Genomic DNA, 19,085 nt, shown 5'->3' with positions numbered 1-19,085 from the left:
GCCAAACACTTTGATCCCTCATATTAATGGATCAATGCTAGGTACAGTCCATTTCTTCTTTGGCCCAATGTGAAAGTCCATACATTTTAGTAAGTGTTTCAAAACTATTTAAAATTTAGCCCTTTAATGAGAAAACAAATTTTGAACAAGAATTTTGGCTAATACACCTAAAAAAAATATATAAAATTTAGTTAGAGTTTCAAATAATAAAAAAAGTTTTTTAGAGTTCTATTTTCATTATTTGAACTTCAAAGAAGCTTACACCATTTTATGATGGACTATAAGATTCACTTGTACCTAGAGACGAATATATGATTTAAAATTTATCGATTTCCTATAAATCTCAAAACAATTTTTTTAACAAAGGTTAAGAGGGTTTTCAAATCATATTTTATTACTATTATGTTTCCAACAAACGTGTTTTATTTATTTATTTAACAGATTTCTCAATACAAATAAAGAATCAATCATTTTTATCGTGCATACTTAGCAATTCATGAACAAAAATCTTTCTTTTTATAACGTACGTTTCTTATTTTTATTTGCCTTTTTCTTTTTCTTTTTCTTTTTCCTCCTTTTTTGGCTTTCCCTAATTTTTATTATTTATTCTTTTTCAAAAAGTTTTCATGCAAAAACACTTCATGAACATGTGAAGACATGTTAAAAGAAGTGTAGAAGACGTGCAAATAATTAGATGTGAAACAGTCAACATGTGAATTTATTAATTAAATAATACTTTATAGTAAGTTTAGGTAAAAATAATGTGTTGTTTTCTAAGTGGCCATTTGCTGTCAAGCCACGTTATTTTTGAATTGTCAATGTCCATAAATATGAAGCCCCACCTCTCATACACTTCACTTCGTAATAACTTACGAGATATAGTTTGACTGAATATAAAAAAAATATATAAAAAAAATAAAATATATATATATATAAATAATTATAATAAATGTTTAGGATATTTTTTTAATTTTGATAAAATATTGATAGTATCATTATATATTTGTTAAATACAAAAATATATTATTATTTTTTAGATTGATTAAATAAAAATTGTATTATATAAATTGAGACACGGAGAGTGATGAAAAGGAAACATAATTTTACGTTATAGTTTATTTAAAATTATTATGAGACGGATTCAAAAAAAAATTGATAGGCAAGTGGAAGTTTGATTATCATTTATCACGACCACTATTATTATTATTTTATAGTAATGTCTGAATTATGTCTCCAGCATAAATTATGGGACTACAATTTTAGAATAAACTGTGGAATATCTTATCTCATTTTTTTGTTTGTTTTTTAATTGGTATATTGTATTTGTATTGGAATCCGATTAGATTTAAATTTATATATTTTAATGCTTATTTCTAGAGATAACGCTTTCAACATGATTTTCATTGTATAGTTAGGCAACACGTATTATTAAATCATTTTTCTTATATAAAAATTCATTTTTAGTGTTTATTAGCTGTCTAATTAATTAGTTACTGCTTAAGAAATGCATGACAGTACTATTGCTAATTAAATTAAGCTATTCATTATATTTTATAGGGTTGAAATTTTCTTATTTACTTAAAAGTCATTTCTAGTGTTTATTAGCAGTACTGTGATTACTGCCAAAAAAATAATAATTAAGCTATTCTAGGATTGGAATACTTCAATATATTATCAAATACGAACTGATTTGAAGATCACCGTCACCTATTATCAAAAGAAATTTCACTTGTTTGGACCATAAAAAAATTAGCTAACTCCGCATAGGAGAGAATACAATGAATAATATATAAATATAAATCGTTATATATGTATATATATCTTTCTTTTCTTTATTCTTGACTTGACTTATATACTTTATTCGTTTTAATTTATTTGGTAAAGAACATGACTCAACACAAAATATAATAAAAAATGAAGACGTATAAAACTTTTGATCTTAAATATATTATAATATTTATGGAATTATAATTTTTTTACTAAGGATAAAAATATTTAAATTTTAAGTATAAAAAAATACCAATTTTCAGAAAATATTAATTAAAAAAATCAAACAAATTAGTGGGAAAATAAATACTTAAATAGATACATGCTTGCCTAACAAAGACATTTAGATATGCCAAACCTTTAATTTTCACTTTCTAAAGTAGGTGGAAACTGAACAGTTTGATTTCAAATACATGAAGAAAAAAAATAGAATTATTATTATTATTATTATTATTATTATATACAATTGCTTGCTTGTAAAATCAACATTATGTATATGTATTTTTCCTCCTATTTTTCTTTTTGTAGTTCAAATTAATATATGAGAAATTGATTTCAATCAATCAAAACTAAATCCCAATCTAGTTGGTTTAGATCTATAATTTAATATGTATTTCATTTAAATACAATTTAATAGGTAAATTAGAGTTCTCTTAAAACTAGCGGATCTAAAAATCCTACACTTGTATAAACATATAATTAAGTTTCTAATTTCACTAGAAACCTCCAACTAAATAATATATCTATTATAAACATGACAGTTCGATGCACTAAGCTTCCGTTATGTACTGAAGGATTAGACTATAAAAATTTATTATACATAGTTTTATCTTATATTTCTGTTAAAAAAAACTTTCGCTTTATGCAGAATCCCTTAACTTCAATTATATTAGATAATTTCTCGTGAATTTTGACTGATTATTTTTTGTTTGAAGAATTTCATATCATGTGATTTTAGTTTTACTACCTAATCCCATATCAATACTTCTCATGTGATTTTATGTATATACAATTACATGTGAAAGTTTGTGTAAAGCATGTTCAAACAATATTTAATTATGTCTTTATTTAAAAGCAATAAAGTTACATTTAATCCTAATTAACTACTGCAACTTATTACTTTACGTACATTAACAATTTTGTAATACATTAAAGATTAGTACAAATAGACCGTTTCAAGATTATAATTCTAGAATATCTTGATTTTCCCAATTATGGCGAGATGGTAAGTAAATTATTATCCTCAATGAGAAATTTCAGATTTGAGGTATGAATAAAGTCACTTTTGACAAAGAACACTTTATCTTCATGAATGAAATTAGTAACACAAATTTAAATAATTAAACCTCAAAATGATTATTATTTGAAAGCATGAATCAGAGGAGTCAATAGGATTCACTTCGTAAATCCTTAATTGTAAATTGTTTTTTTTAACTAATACTAACAAATTCTGTCTTTATTTAGATTCATAGGATTCATTTAATGCATATTACCATAAACAGATAGCAAGTAACTTGCTATTCTTAATTTAAAATATAGTATTAAAATTTAAAAATAAAGTTAAATTTTGACAAATAGCGTCTTACTTCCAAAAACAGAATTTAATTACATATATTAATTAAATTTTAAAATAAGTATCGCGAAAAAAGAAAAGAAAAGGAAAGATGCAGCAGACCTAATCTGAAAGCATGAATCAAAAGTCAATAGAATTTATTCTCACCAAATTTATTTATTATTTTTCTAATAACTAATACTAAGTTACTAACAAAATTTGTCTTTATATAGATTAATTAAAGATTAACATTTAATGCATTTACCATAACAGACTTGGTATACTGAATGAGACTATTCCATTTTTAACCAAATGTCTCACATTCAAGCGGTCAAACTCCAATACAGATATTGAACGATAGATGAAAAAAAAAAAGCATTTAATGCATACCTTTACCATTAATGGACGTGGTACGGTGATAAGATTGCTCTTTTTTTTAATAAAAGTTCTCGAATTTGAATAGTCAAACTTCAATACGAATACTAAATACCGTAAAAAAATAACATAAAAAACATTTAATGCATTTTAATACTACCTTTCCATGTTTTGAAACACATACATGTACATACCAAGTGGGATTCAAGTAATATTTTAGTCAACACAAATAACTTCAAAAAAAAAGAAGGAAAAAACAACTCTTTCTTCTTCTATAGTAAGTAGTATAAATAGGATACAACCCTTCACTTCTCTTTACTCAAAAAAATCAAAATCTACAAAATTCATAGAGAAATTAGCTATGGCAGCAGCAACACCCCTGTTGAAAGATGAGCTTGATATTGTGATTCCCACAATAAGAAATCTTGATTTTTTGGAGATGTGGAGACCCTTTTTTCAGCCATACCATCTGATTATTGTTCAAGATGGTGATCCTTCAAAGATCATTAAGGTCCCTGAAGGATTTGATTATGAGCTTTATAATCGAAATGACATTAACAGGATTTTGGGTCCTAAAGCTTCTTGTATCTCTTTTAAGGATTCTGCTTGTAGGTGTTTTGGATATATGGTGTCTAAGAAGAAGTATATCTACACCATTGATGATGATTGCTTTGTGAGTATTTCTTCTTTTTTTTCTTAAAGATTGTTTTTTTTGCATTGATTTATGTTTATGGTTATGTTTTTTGTGATTGTATAAGTTTGATTTGTGGGGGGGTGGATAAATGTTGGATCTTGGTGAATTTTGAGGGGTTTTTGAAGTGTTGGAAGGTTAAAAATTGGATCTTGGTGAATTTTGAGGGGTTGTAGTTTATGGTTATGTTTTTTGTGATTGTATAAGTTTGATTTGTGGGGGGGAGGTTAAAAATTGGATCTTGGTGAATTTTGAGGGGTTTTAAAGTATTAGATTTGGGGTTTTTCTAGGGTTTATGATGACCAAATTTGGGAAATTTAGTAATGTGATTTGGTAATTGTTATGGATCTCTTATGCTGAATTGTGTTTGGTTTATGCCTTTATTTTGTTTTAGTTTGTTGTGGGGAAGGTTAAAAATTGGATCTTGGTGAATTTTGAGGGGTCTTAAAGTATTCTGTGTGTATTCATATTCTCTGTGTGAAAGTTTTGAATTTTGATAGATCTGTATAGTTTTTATGTGAAATCAAGTGTGGTGACAGATCTTATTCTATTATACCATAAAGACCAAGTCTTTGTCATATGTTTATATACATAAAAGAGGTGCCAGATTTGTAACAAAAGCTTATGCTTTGGCATTGTTTTGTTTCTGCATTTCTGTTTAGTTAAATGTTATAAGGATTGAGATTAATGTAATATTTGTTCTCTACTGGTTGAGCCAGTATTTGAATGTTTTATTCGAGTATTTTGTTTCAATGCCTTGATCTCAAAAGCTCTAGTGCTTAAGAAGTGTTTCGGTATTCTTGCCCACAAGCTGAAATTTTATCTGCTGATGTGAAGGTGGCCAAGGACCCGTCTGGTAAGGATATCAATGCACTTGAGCAGCACATCAAGAACCTCCTGTGCCCATCCACACCGCACTTCTTCAACACTCTGTATGATCCATACAGAGATGGTGCAGATTTCGTCCGTGGCTACCCTTTCAGCATGCGTGAGGGTGCTCCAACAGCTGTTTCTCATGGACTGTGGCTCAACATCCCTGACTACGATGCTCCCACACAGCTTGTTAAGCCTCATGAGAGGAACACTAGGTATGTACGCTTTTCATGAGCCAAATTGTAGATCTTATCTGATTACTCGTAGGATTGAGCTTATCTAGTTTGCTATTACCTTTGAAACTATACTTATCCAATTACCATTAATATCTTGTTCCAGATACGTTGATGCTGTCATGACGATTCCCAAAGGCACTTTGTTCCCCATGTGTGGAATGAACTTGGCATTTGACCGTGATCTCATTGGACCTGCAATGTACTTTGGTCTCATGGGTGACGGTCAGCCAATTGGTCGTTACGACGATATGTGGGCCGGCTGGTGTACCAAGGTATGCATGCATACTTCCTATATTTCCTTGAGTCGAGATTTTGATGTTTTATGAAGCATTGAGAATTCTGACGTGAAATATCATCAAATTTGTAGGTCATATGTGACCATTTGGGACTAGGAATCAAGACTGGTCTGCCCTACATTTGGCACAGCAAAGCTAGCAACCCATTCGTTAACCTCAAAAAGGAGTACAACGGTATCTTCTGGCAAGAGGAGATCATCCCCTTCTTCCAGGCTGCAACTCTTCCTAAAGAGTGCACAACCGTCCAGCAATGCTACCTCGAGCTCTCAAAGCAGGTCAAGAAAAAACTTTCCAGTATCGATCCCTATTTCACCAAGCTAGGAGAAGCCATGGTCACATGGATCGAAGCTTGGGATGAGCTCAACCCTACTGGGGACAACTTGGCTAAGCTGTCTATCGCCGATGGTCCAGCAAAGACTAAAAAGTAGATGCTATTGATAGCTTTTGCTCATTTTCTTCGACGGCTAAGAGACTTATGAGTTAACTAGAACTGGATTTTACTTGTTTATCAGTTTACTTGTTTTAATTTTGGTTGAGGATTTAGGTTTCATATTGCTGCTGCTGCTGTTATGTAGAGCAGCTTTTGATTGCCTTCTCTGAGACATCATAGGAGTATTTTATTTTTATTTATATAAGGCTTAGTTCCAAACTTTGAGATCTCCTAATATCAATAAAATATGGCTTAGTGCTTTATGCTTTTAAATCTCCCATTTTTTTCTTGTCTAGTTTTGTTTGAAGTAAGTTGAACATTGACATTTTGATGCCTGCTGATGTTTTGGTGTTATCATGCTGATTGTGGCTCTTTGCTTTCGCAACTTTAGTATATGCCAACTTAATTGGACTTCTTCTACTACTATGCATCATGAGTAGGCAACTCACTAGAAGTATTCAAATTAGAAATATTATGATATTTGGTATGGTATTTATTTAGACATTGAAATTTTGACTACTCTACCTTAATTGATTTTTTCTACATAATTGAGATTAATAAAGGGAATTGTTTGTACTTTTTTTTGAATATTAAAGCTAAGTGATAATTCTCTATTATATGAGTATATATGGTTATAGATTTTCGTATAGCAAAATACCAAATAGTATTTTTAAAATTAAAAATAGTACCGGAACTTAAATTGAGTATAACTAAGTACAGAATATTCATCCGATCAAAAATGAATTGGAGTTCAAGAATAACACTGAAGGGAAATATAATGGAATTTTCATTATTTAAAATCCAAATTTAATCTGTTATTTACAATCTATGATTGTACTTGGATTGGATCTATTAAAAATCACAAAAATATACTACTTTACAGATCTACAAAGAGGTTTGGCCTACCAAAACTGCATTTCTTTGGCATCCATCTAAAAGTTACTCATTCAATATAAACAAAGCCAGTCAAGATGGCAAATATACCAGCAACTGACCTCCATCGCTGGCTACGGCCACTGCACGATGACTAGAATTATCAGAGACAATGGATGACACAGCTGCATCTGAAAGAGGAAAACAGGAATATTAGTAAAATTCTAACTTCGCCATAAGATAAACAGATTACTTGTGTTGAGGAAATAAGAGCAATCTCAGTAAATCCATAGCTTCCTAGAGAGATGGAGGAAAACTGATAGAAAAGGGAATATCTAGTCCATATTCTGAACATGTGACTCAGTGCTAGCAGGGCTAATGATGGCTTTGACACAACCAAACTGAACTGTAAGGAGAAGGGATAAAAGACGACTAGATCTTGGGAACGGTTGACAAAACACGAACATCTTATTTAAAAGACGACCACCATGTCACTATTCCAGAGGAAGTAAATCAACATTTTGAAGATGAAATGTGTTCAAGAAGAGATCATGTACTTTGCACTCTTACGGCCAAAGGACAATTAAAATATTTAAGTTTTTAAACTGATTAAACAACACACCATCCAATAGCTGATGAGATTTCCATAAACGAAACATCACACAATAACTACTAAGATTTGAGCAATGAATCTTGCAACAAAAAGAGTACCTTTGAAGTGATGCAGAGTTTGGTGCCTTTTCCCTGTAGTTAGCTCCCACATGTAGACCAGTCCATCACTTCTCCCAATAATCCCATGACCAGCTGAAAAACCAATCGCAGTAGCCCTGAGAGGCAGATAGGCTGAATGGTCATCATTTATCGTAAGAACATTAAAATAACATTTCAGCACTTATTTCCTTTTTAGCATTTTACCACTTGATGCGAGAAGTCAAACTGCTATCAATCTTTAGAAAAGATTAGACCAGTAAATACCATAAATTTCAGGAATCTAGATCAAAAGAGTAGTCTATAATGAACGCAACGGTGCAGCCTTGCAGACAGATACAGTCTATAATGACAGTCAACCTGCTATCATTTATCATTTGATGCACGAATCACACAAAGAACTACATGATTTTGGAATTGACCTTAAAGAGAGGACAAGCCTCTTTGCCAAACCCCAAAACTTCATATCAGACATGTATCCTTACCCAATCTTCAACAACCATGATTCTCCTTTAGTCTTTTAAACTGTAGGATGAAATATGGAATGGCTCTTGGAACTATAAGGTCATTTCTCCCTTTTGTGATAATCAACAAAATCAAAAATAAATAAAAAACATGAATTAAGATTCTCAGATATGTTTTCCAGAATTTTATAGTACAGCATGTTGGCAGTACCTTGGATCTAGAGAATTTCCCATGATCATTGTGTTATTAACCAATAGAGCGAGCCTCCACCAATGATCTGGATCAGAATGCTGTTCACTAGATTGATAAGCAGACGAATTTGAATCGGGAGCAGCTGAAATAAGAACCCAGATTGCCACATCTTTATCCTCTAATGAGCAGAAGGGTTGATTGTCACTTATTTCCAAGAAAGACATCTTTGTGACATCTGTTATTTCGTTAATAATATCTTCAGTGACCACCACTGGAACAGTGAACTTTCTTTGCCATCTAAAAAGACTGACCGGAAGACATTGAAAAACAGAAGTACTGGCAGCAGAAAACTTTGACACAAGCATGCACTTCTTTATATCCCTGAATATAACCAAAATACTGTGAGAAGGGACAGTAAACAAAAAACTCTAGGAATCTTAAGTACCAAACGTATGCACCAAGCTCAGCAGAAGTTATTCTCATCTCTCAGCATTTGCTTTTAATATTTGTTCATCTTCTAGAATGGAATAAAAGCATCAAGGCGTATGGATATCTCATCCTTTGTGACAAAGAAAAATAATGAAAACAAACATAAGAAAACTTTTAGACCCTAATATATCCAAACTAATAGGGTATTGTAAAAGTTGCAGTAAATTAGCTTCTATGAAAAAATGTGCTTGTAAGAAGCAAAATTATGTGTGGTGGTATGCATATTCACTAAAACAATAACACTGCAGCCAGCTCCGATTTCTGACATACTGCTTCTAATTGATTCTCTTTTTCAGCTCCCACCAAGGATGATGATAGATGTCTTCAACATATATTCACATCTGTGTGGGCACTTGATTTTCTGGGTGTGTATGAAAGTGACTAACAATATGACATTCATACATTAAAATACATATCATTTATAGACTCTTGAAACTATTTGCACATACAATTAAGTAGAAGCTGGAGGTAAAATCATTAATCTGTTATTTTTTGACAGATTGAGCATGACTTGGTGAAGAGAGAAGTAAACTATGAAGAGAAACAAAATAAGGAAATTGATAAACAGTAAAACACAATGTGCACATTACAAGTACAGCATCATTTAAGATTACAAGGGATATATTACCATAGGCTAAATTCCCCGAAACTGTTGTACCCAAGAACCAAACTAGCAGAATTTGGTATTCTTTTCAATTTCATTGTAGAAAAGGGTGGGCAATCAGGTGGCAGCAAACAGCGTTTTTCTGTCTCCGCACTGCAAATTCAGAATTTTGGGGCAAATCAAATTACATAACAAAAGAAACAAAACATAAATCACATCAAGAAGTATCACAAATTTGAAGTCGGACACCAGATCATTAGAGTGATGAAATGTTTATATAAATGGATGAGTACAATAATTGACTGATAAAGCACGTAATTACCATTAAGTGGGCTAGTATTGCAAATGTTGGCCATATGAACAAATAAAAGGATTGGATTTAATTCAAATACAAGAAAGATAAATTAAGAAGTAACTCAATTTCAAAGTTATTATCACTGCAAGATCAATATTGTGATAAACATGAATAAACTTGAAAACCACAATGCATAAGAAGAGTCACCTCCATTTTGAATTCATGACCCATACGTACAGCTTTCCACTTTCTTCCACAGCAACAAGGTGATCAGGTGGACACACCAATATACAACAGACCCTTAATGTCGTTTTCAGTTTAGTAATGAGAGAGAGATAACCATTTCTAATTTGCGCGATCTTTACTGCATTTTCCTCGAAAATATTCAAAGCACATAATGAGCACCGGCACTTCATATCACCCTCCCTGAGAACAAACATGGAAGATCAGTGCATCAGCATTCATCTATGCTACAGCTAAAAAACAAACTAAAGACAAAACACTTCTGTCTCAAGTGAAAATGCAACCTGCAGCTTGGGGCTATTACACTGTTGAACAACACAAGTGATTGCCCAATTGGTGTCAACTGCACAGCAGCACTGTCCAGTTCAATCTGCATAAAACAAATATAGATTATGAGATAATATAGACCAAGCCATAGGCCCACAGCAATGCCATTGAAGAAGAGAAAACATCTCACATCTCCACGAAAGGCACCATCTGAAAATTGGAAACGTATAGAAACCTGACCAATAAAAGAAGGGCACCCCCTTTCTTCTCCTTCCATTGGGGCCTTGTACATGAAAATAGTTCTATCCTCATGCAATGGTTGACCACATAAAACACAAATATAAAGATCATTTTCTTGTGTACTTAATAGCACTGATGAAATTGGCATGGGATGGGCATAGCCTGCAATAACCTTGAGAACACCACTTCTTTCACTCTCAGCCTTTAAATCTTTCTGGGCTTCCATGTTTACATTCTCCTTTTTCTCGGTGGTGTCAGCAGAAAAATTTATCTTCTGTTTTTGCTTATCTAACAGAGGACCAGTAAACCTGACACATTGTTGGTCTCTGGACAACATTTCAGTCAAGTTGCCTTCAGAATTAGTTGCAGTTGAATCAAGAAACTTTGAAGTTTGAATATGGTCTAACATCTGATCCATTTCTTCATCTTGTGATCTGGAGGCCAAGTTAAAAGGTGTACCATTGGTACTAGTGGATCTTTCTTTTGTATTGAAGTTAAGGGGCCGTCCTTCAATATGGGGTTCATCAGTAGATATAGATTGTTCAATTTGGCACTGCTTAGAAGAGCTCCCTTGTAAGAAATGTGAAGTGTGCATTGCATTTATGTCCGCATTTGACTCTGGAACAGAATCATCTCTGAAATCTCTGCAGATGATACTTTCAGATAAGGAAACATGTTGCACCATTGATTCACCAGAAAGTGGAATGTTAGTCAAGCTCCCACTGACAATTGCTCCAGTGCTTTGGGTTCCACTAACTTCCTTTCTTGATGCTTGAACAAATTTATATGTGCTTGGTAAGAAGTCATTTTCTCTTTCTGTTCCTGTTCAACAATTTATTACTTTCAATCAATTGGTGTACAGACTGTAGTTCAGCTTAAAAGACTGAGGGCTCATATCTCATCACTGTATAGAAAATTTTGAAGTTCAGACTAGCTACATAAAGAATAATTTCAACAAAAGATGAAATATGAACTATTACAGAGCAATATCAATCAGTCTATTCACCTTTAGTTAATAAAAATGGTTCTAGAAAAAGCACACGGAAAGAGAACATTATCCTCTGACCCTTCAATTAAAGAAACCAAAGATCACAAGGAGATAAAGTCACCTGTTTCACCATTGCAAGCTGCTGCTTCTAAATTATCATTCTTTGATGGCCCCACAATTTCAGGTCTGCAGGTATGTAAGCCTTGAACAATTTGATCTTCTTTAGCAACTTCAGCTACTTGTAGAATCTGAGCTAACCCCTGACTTGGAGTATATCCACTTTCAGAATTATCAAAACTATCAGGGACAATAGCTTCTGCAAGGGAACAAGCTGTAGATGCTGGAACACAACCTTGAAATGGAAAACTGGTATTAACCTTCTTCTGTCTGTGCAGTGAATTCTGGTCAAGCTCACTGACTGCAACTGAAAGAAAGAGGAAACTGAAATAAGCTTTAATTAAAAGACTTCATGATAGTCTTATCAATGATTGAGATTGCAACTAATATTACTAAATGAGAGCAGCAATAATCAGCTGAAATTAGAAAGTTACAGTTTACCAGATGTGGAGTCAAGATAGAGGCCAATCTTCTTATTTTCGTCCTGAGAATTGTGGATGGATATTTCTGGTGATTTTGTATCATTCTTTTTCTTTCTAGTGTATGTCCTAATCAGAGGAAGTGCTCGAGGAAGCAGAAATGTCATCATTGAGTTGGCTATTTCATGTCCAGCAGAATCTGACTCACTTTTCTGTGAGTTCACTTCCAAACTAGATGTACCCATTTCACTTTCTGGCTGTGAATCAATTATTAGAGAGTCAGGAACAATGGTACTAGCAGCAGCTACAACATCCTTCACAATCTCTGCAGTGAGACTAAAAGATTCATCTACAAAAGTGAAAAGACAACCATTTAATGAATTAATCAGGGAAGTGGAAGTCAGGTAAGAGGTGTTGCAAGATGCAGCACTAAGGAACGGCACAGGTAAGTAATAGCTCATAGTACCTGGTGGGTGATCCAAAGTATCAGGTGCCCAAAGATTGGCATCATTAATTCTCTGTGTTCCATTCTCGACCGGTGATTCTCCATCCTTCTCTGCAGTCATTTGGTTCTCAATTACCTGCTCATCCAAAACTTTTGACCTATCAAACTGCAAGAAGTTAAGAAAATGTACCTAGCTAGCAATTTCAGTAACCAAACAACTTACAAAAAAAGGAAATTGATAATATGATTGCTATCCCCTTTGTTTTTGTTGTTTACGTGGGATCTTGTAAAATAATTTTAAAAAAAGTAGTACAAAGGGACTAGTAAAAAAAAACAGGAAAAAGATTATGCAAATAAATGAGAACAGTGTATCAGAGCATTTAATGTGATTGAAAGGGGAAAAGGCAGTAAACACACTAACCAGCTTTCCATCTTTTTGTAATTCAGTATATTCTTCTACTGGTTTTTCAGTCTCACGATTTAAATGCTTCCTCCCTCCTTGAGAACTAAGACTATCAACTATCAGATGATCATCTTTGTCAAAAGATTCTACAACTGGAATCAGAACTTTTTCTCTCTCAATTATTGTTTGCAAGTAAAGTAGTACAAAGGGACTAGTAAAAAAAAACAGGAAAAAGATTATGCAAATAAATGAGAACAGTGTATCAGAGCATTTAATGTGATTGAAAGGGGAAAAGGCAGTAAACACACTAACCAGCTTTCCATCTTTTTGTAATTCAGTATATTCTTCTACTGGTTTTTCAGTCTCACGATTTAAATGCTTCCTCCCTCCTTGAGAACTAAGACTATCAACTATCAGATGATCATCTTTGTCAAAAGATTCTACAACTGGAATCAGAACTTTTTCTCTCTCAATTATTGTTTGCAAGTTCTCTGACTCTTGCAATGCTTCTGAACTATTGCAAGACCCTTTACTTGACGAAAAGGGAGGCAGATGTTCGCCATATTCCTGTTGACCGGAATGCAAAGCTTTGATATTGCTACTTTTATTCTGACGTCGAGGTTTTTTGAGACTGATATTGGCAGCTGACTTGATATTATTGGTTCTACCTTTACTATTTCTCTTCCCAGCTCTAGGTGGTTTTTCCATGTGTGTTGGAAGATTAGGATCTGTTTTTGATCCCCTGTGTTCAGTTTGGTTTACTGCCTCAGATGTCTCCTTTCCAAGAGAGTTAGATGATAAGAGATTCTGCTCTGGCATTCCACTGATATTTGCCAACAATTCTTCTAATAGTATTTCCGTTTCGGGATTCAAATGCTTCCTCCCTCCTTGAGAACTAAGACTATCCACTATCAGATGATCATTTTTATAAGAAGATTCTACAACTGGAACCAGAACTTTTTCTCTCTCATTTATTGTTTGCAAGGTCTCTGACTCTTGCAATGCTTCTGAACTATTGCAAGACCTTTTACTTGAGGAGAAGGGAGGCGGATGTTCACCATATTCTTGTTGGCCAAGATTCAAAGCTTTGACATCGCTGCTTTTATTCTGACGTCGAGGTTTTTTGAGACTGGTATTGGCAGCTGACTTGATATTATTGGCTCTACCTTTCCTATTTCTCTTCCCAGCACTTTGTGGGTTTTCCATGTGTGTTAGCAGATTAGGATCTGTTTCTGATACCGTGTGTTCAGTTTGGTTTACTGCCTCAGATGTCTCATTCCTAAGAGAGATAGATGACAAGAAATTCTGCTCTGGCGTTCCACTGGTATTTGCCACCAATTCTTCTACCGGTACTTCGATGTTGGGATTCAAATGATTCCTCCTTCCTTGAGAACTAAGACTATCTACTTTCAGATGATCATCTTGGTCAAAAGATTCTACAACTGGAACCAGAACTTTTTCTCTCTCATTTATTGTTTGCAAGGTCTCTGACTCTTGCAATGCTTCTGAACTATTGCAAGACCTTTTACTTGAGGAGAAGGGAGGCGGATATTCACCATATTCTTGTTGGCCGGGATTCAAAGCTTTGATATCGCTGCTTTTGTTCTGACGTCGAGGTTTTTTGAGACTTGTTTTGGCTGCTGACTTGATATTATTGGTTCTACCTTTCATATTTCTCTTCCCAGCGCTTTGTGGTTTTTCCGTGTGTGTTAGCAGATTAGGATCTGTTTTTGATACCGTGAGTTCAGTTTGGTTTACTGCCTCAGATGTCTCATTCCTAAGAGAGATAGACGACAAGAAATTCTGCTCTGGCGTTCCACTGGTATTTGCCACCAATTCCCTGAGTAACCTCTGAACAAATGTGTTCTTGAACCCGAAAAACTGTAAGGAGAAAAGAAATAAGAACATTAGGCTCATTTAGTTTAGCTTCAACCTTTTAGTATTCCCATTCAAAGTTAAGAGAAACTTAGCAACTTATGCACTCTGCAAGCTAGCATTCAAAAAATTGATCCAAAGGAAATTTCACTAGTATAAGGTCCATAAACAGATGATAAATTGTATAAGCAAATGTAACTCTCCCACAATATCTCTGCTTATATAGAAAATAGTTCCTAAGCACAATGCCTGAGTTTCTCACAACAAGCCTTGGAAAATTCTTTTGACTAGCTTAGGTGAATAAACTATCTTAACAATCATCCTCCAAAATGACATGATAACATGATGTGGGAATTGGGGCTTCATCAGAGAATTGCTTTTACTGCTCTAGCTCTGAAATGTGGCTTCCTGTGTAATTTCCAATACAAGAAATTGCCAACTTAGACGTACCAATCTTAAGATGATTTTGAGAAAAATAATTGGTTGATTTGACCCATTCCATCAGTTACAAAACACAAACTTCTTGATGTGACCTGCTCCATTAGTGTCTTTATTCTCTTCTAAGGAAAGTTGAGACTTCTCGGAATATGTATCAATTGGATTTCTTATTTGAGATTCCAAAACGAATATAGAAAATGGATATCTTTTGAGCACCTCATCTTTTGGGATAAGGCTCAATTACAGTCCAAAATGAACCCTGTCATTCCCTCAGGTCGAACAATATAGTCCTTAATAGAACAAAAACTGCATGCACATTTTGACCTCAGACTAGTCCAATTCTTGTTACAACAGTACCAATACTTTCAAACGTATCAATGTCACTCAGAAATACCAATTCAAATGGCAAAAGGGTAGAACATTTAGTATTGCAGTATGTTAGCTGAGCTCATAAATAGGCACAAGACACACCTCCACACCATCAATCTTACTGGAGTGTCTCTTTCCCTGCAACAATTTTATTTGACATCCTTTTTTCTGGAAACTCTCCCATGCAATATCTGGAGTTTGCCCACTACATGACTGCCCATCTGTAGAACTAATCTGTTGTGAGGCAGAGACAGGAATTTATTATAAATCCAAAGCTAGAGATACAGTAACAATCTATTTAACATGTTGTAAAAAGCAGCATAATCTTTGCTACACACCGTAAATAATGGCCCATTGAGGCCTTCATGAATTTCCATTTTGTAAGAGACTCCATTTTGAGTCCTTAGAGCATTGTATCCAATAGGATAAGGATAGCGGTCTTTTCCCTGCAAGTCAAAAAGACAAATTAAGTGATACAGGAATCTCTTACACAGTACATTGTAAGTCTGCCAGCCATGCTTTTTGCTGATACTAAGAACAGAAGTTTCAAGAATCGTTGTACTCAAAGAAAATAAGACAACCAAACTCCACCATTGAGCTCCTAAGCAAAGATATATTCCTGCGGTGTAATATATATATATAATGAAATGGACCGACATAGGCCAACATGTTTGCAGAATGGTCAGAAAAATTCTATTGAAAACGTATACCTGTACACCAAATGAGTGTAGTCATCTTACATCTATTATGGACGCAAGTCATTTTCTATTCCACTCCTACTTTATACTTGGTCCTACTAACATTTAAACATTATTTCCACGGTGATACCAATACAAATCACTCCCCCACCATTGTTACATTCCCCTAACTGTAGCTACACCCAATCAAACATCAGAAATGACTAAACAATTATATTTGAAATTTGAAGGTAATATGTTTTTCTCAGGGAACATTTTTCATCACATCAAACAGCACCCAAATCAACATTAGAGATGCCCATACTGAGACTTGAATAACAAGCGCAATGTATCTCGATTTCCTTTTGCCTATAAGTGATCCACGATTTTCTTCAAAAATGATTCCACAGGATTACATGACTGGAAAGCGTAAATCCTCACACTAGTTCTGACGACTACCAGAAATTTAGAATTCACTGCAAATCCTCCATCACATTTTGCTAGTATAGAATACTCAGTATCTTGTCAATGTACAACATTCGTCACAATTCAGGTAAGATAAACTTAAGATCACGAAGAACATTTGGCTGCAGCTACTCATCCATAATTGATCAAAACACAGGACTTCTTACATAACTGTCAGAAGAAAATAAACAAATCTAGTTTCACATTGGTATTAGCGCAAAATATTAGCTCATCATTTTTCAGTTAGGCAAAAAATCTGAATAAATACATAAGCTACATTGCTCAGATAAAGAGTTCATCAATTGATCTATAACAATAACTTCCATTCAAACTAAGCTAACCTAAAAATTTGTGCAATCATACACCTACATAGTAGAACAAAAATTGGGCAAAATACTCATATCCACAACCAATAACGCTTCGAAAGCTCCAAAAAACTATATTAGCTACATGACTAAGCTCAGTAGTTCATCAGTTGATCAATAACGATAACTTTCATTCAAACTACGCTAACCTAAAAATTTATGCAATCATACAGATACATAGTAGAACCAAAATTGCGCAAAATATTCATATCCACAACCAAAAACGCTTTGAAGGCTCCAAAAACTAATATATTAATTATTAGCTACATCACTAAACTCAGTACTTCATCAATTAATCCATAGCCATAACTTCCATTCAACCTACTCTGATCGAACAAAAATTAGGAAAAATACTCATATCCACAATTAATAACGCTTCGAAAGCTCCAAAAACTAATATATTAGCTACACGACTAAACTCAGCAGTTCATCAATTGATCGAAAACATTTTACAGAAATAACGGAAATGAAATTGTTACCCTAGAGGAGCTCCAGTACTTCTTATCCCATGAACCAGTGTAAAGTTTTCCGATTGATAATATTTCCAGTCCGTCCGATTGCTCGTCGATGAATTTCGCCATTGAAATTCTCTCTCTTTCTTTCTCTCTCTAGAATTTTTTAGATAGAGAAAATCGAGAGGGAAGAGGAGAGTTGAAATGGCGGGAATTGAATTCACGATTTTCTTCTCTCCCTCCTAAATTTAATTTTCCTTTTTTTTTTTTGTTATTTTACCTTTCAGTCCCTTTGTTTGTATTTAAGTGATAGTTTAGTCCCTAAACTTGACCCTTGTTTCGATATTACACCCTATTTTTCCATTCTTAAGACGAACCAAGGCAATATAAGTTGTGGTAGGATGACGATGACCCCTCATTTTTAATTAGAGAGTTCAGATTTGAGTTCACAAGAATGAAAAAAGTTATCGTTTTCAGAAATGGCTTCTGTAGTGTACGACTTTAAATTTAATCAAAAATATCAAATACCAAATAAAAAGTTTTTAAAGAAAAACTTACAAGAGACTTTACTCACATGTTCAAATTATTCGGAAAAGAAAAGTTCCAAATTTTTCCGTCAACTTAAATTTTTATTTGAGATAATATTTTTTATTTACGTATCAAACACATCGATAAAGTTAAAGTTAAGAAATGTGTCCAATCAAAACTTCTTGAAATGGGAAGAAAAGAGGGTGGTCTTAGATCAAATGGTTAGGTACAAATGCATGTATAATAAAAAAGTAAAACATTTACGAAAGGGACAAATGGAGAAGAACCAAAAAAGTTTTAACTTTTTGATAGATTGAATTGTTACTAATTTGTGACTCTCATGAAGGATTGTAGTTAAAAACGAACTAGAAGACTTTTGGATTGGCAAATTCAAATGCACATTATGACAACTTAGACGAATCTCACATTGAAATAAGACCATGCATGTCACGAGTTCACATAGTAGGCAGTTTTGAACTCGATTATATCATAGCTCAAAGAACAAATTTTGTGAGGTCTGTTAGCGCAAAACAAACAATATGTTATAACTTGAGTCGCGAAATAGTTCCACCCTTTTATGAATAATTACTTGTAATAAGTATCTTTTTGGGTGATCTAATAGTACTTCCTTTGTCTGAAAATACTTATCGTGTTTTGTTTTTTTTAGAATCAAACTATATGAACTTTAACTAATATTTTAAGATTTTTTTTAACCATATTGATATGAAGATTATAAATTGAAACTTATAGTATTTTTTAAATTTCAAATATCTAAATTCCAATTATAAAATATTTTGTCTCCAATAGTAATTAGTTAAATCGACTTTGAAGAAACAACGTGTCAACCATTTTGGAAAGCATTGAGTATAACAACTCTTTAACACTTATAACAACATAGACAAGTACTTAAGGTATTGATTGGCTTGGCATTTGGCAATGTTTTAGGAA

The 19,085-nt window shown here is 33.4% G+C and overlaps 2 protein-coding genes across 2 annotated transcripts; one reads left to right on the top strand and one right to left on the bottom strand.

Annotated features, from left to right (window-relative positions):
- Window positions 1-4,055: 4,055 nt before the first annotated feature.
- LOC102589020 (alpha-1,4-glucan-protein synthase [UDP-forming] 1-like) lies at window positions 4,056-6,218 on the top strand. Its single transcript, NM_001288097.1, has 4 exons — window positions 4,056-4,367; window positions 5,223-5,473; window positions 5,598-5,766; window positions 5,862-6,218. The coding sequence occupies exons 1-4, from the start codon at window positions 4,056-4,058 to the stop codon at window positions 6,216-6,218; spliced, it is 1,089 nt and encodes a 362-aa protein (NP_001275026.1).
- A 766-nt stretch (window positions 6,219-6,984) lies between these two features.
- On the bottom strand, window positions 6,985-17,808 carry LOC102605079 (uncharacterized). The gene is made up of 14 exons (XM_015309314.1): window positions 17,637-17,808; window positions 15,989-16,096; window positions 15,753-15,884; window positions 12,987-14,849; window positions 12,587-12,731; window positions 12,143-12,469; window positions 11,706-12,008; window positions 10,547-11,418; window positions 10,374-10,459; window positions 10,054-10,272; window positions 9,576-9,704; window positions 8,477-8,839; window positions 7,805-7,920; window positions 6,985-7,284 (listed from the first exon to the last, which is right to left on the bottom strand). The coding sequence occupies exons 1-14, from the start codon at window positions 17,736-17,738 to the stop codon at window positions 7,187-7,189; spliced, it is 4,863 nt and encodes a 1,620-aa protein (XP_015164800.1). The 5' UTR covers window positions 17,739-17,808; the 3' UTR covers window positions 6,985-7,186.
- Between the last annotated feature and the right edge of the window lie 1,277 nt (window positions 17,809-19,085).

Source organism: Solanum tuberosum, unplaced genomic scaffold (assembly GCF_000226075.1).
Source record: "Solanum tuberosum cultivar DM 1-3 516 R44 unplaced genomic scaffold, SolTub_3.0 scf00103, whole genome shotgun sequence".
Taxonomy (NCBI): Eukaryota; Viridiplantae; Streptophyta; class Magnoliopsida; order Solanales; family Solanaceae; genus Solanum; species Solanum tuberosum.
The sequence above is the reverse complement of the archived record's forward strand: the minus strand, read 5'-3'. Positions and strand labels throughout refer to the sequence as shown.

Excerpts from the sequence above, each read along its gene's own strand:
- LOC102589020 (NM_001288097.1), top strand. The coding sequence starts at position 4,056 with ATGGCAGCAGCAACACCCCTGTTGAAAGATGAGCTTGATATTGTGATT. Across the intron at positions 4,368-5,222 it reads CCATTGATGATGATTGCTTT|GTGGCCAAGGACCCGTCTGG; the intron begins GTGAGTATTTCT and ends GCTGATGTGAAG. Across the intron at positions 5,767-5,861 it reads GGGCCGGCTGGTGTACCAAG|GTCATATGTGACCATTTGGG; the intron begins GTATGCATGCAT and ends TCAAATTTGTAG.
- LOC102605079 (XM_015309314.1), bottom strand. The coding sequence starts at position 17,738 with ATGGCGAAATTCATCGACGAGCAATCGGACGGACTGGAAATATTATCA. Across the intron at positions 14,850-15,752 it reads GTAAGATTGATGGTGTGGAG|TTTTTCGGGTTCAAGAACAC; the intron begins GTGTGTCTTGTG and ends TTCTCCTTACAG. Across the intron at positions 12,009-12,142 it reads CTATCTTGACTCCACATCTG|TTGCAGTCAGTGAGCTTGAC; the intron begins GTAAACTGTAAC and ends TCTTTCTTTCAG.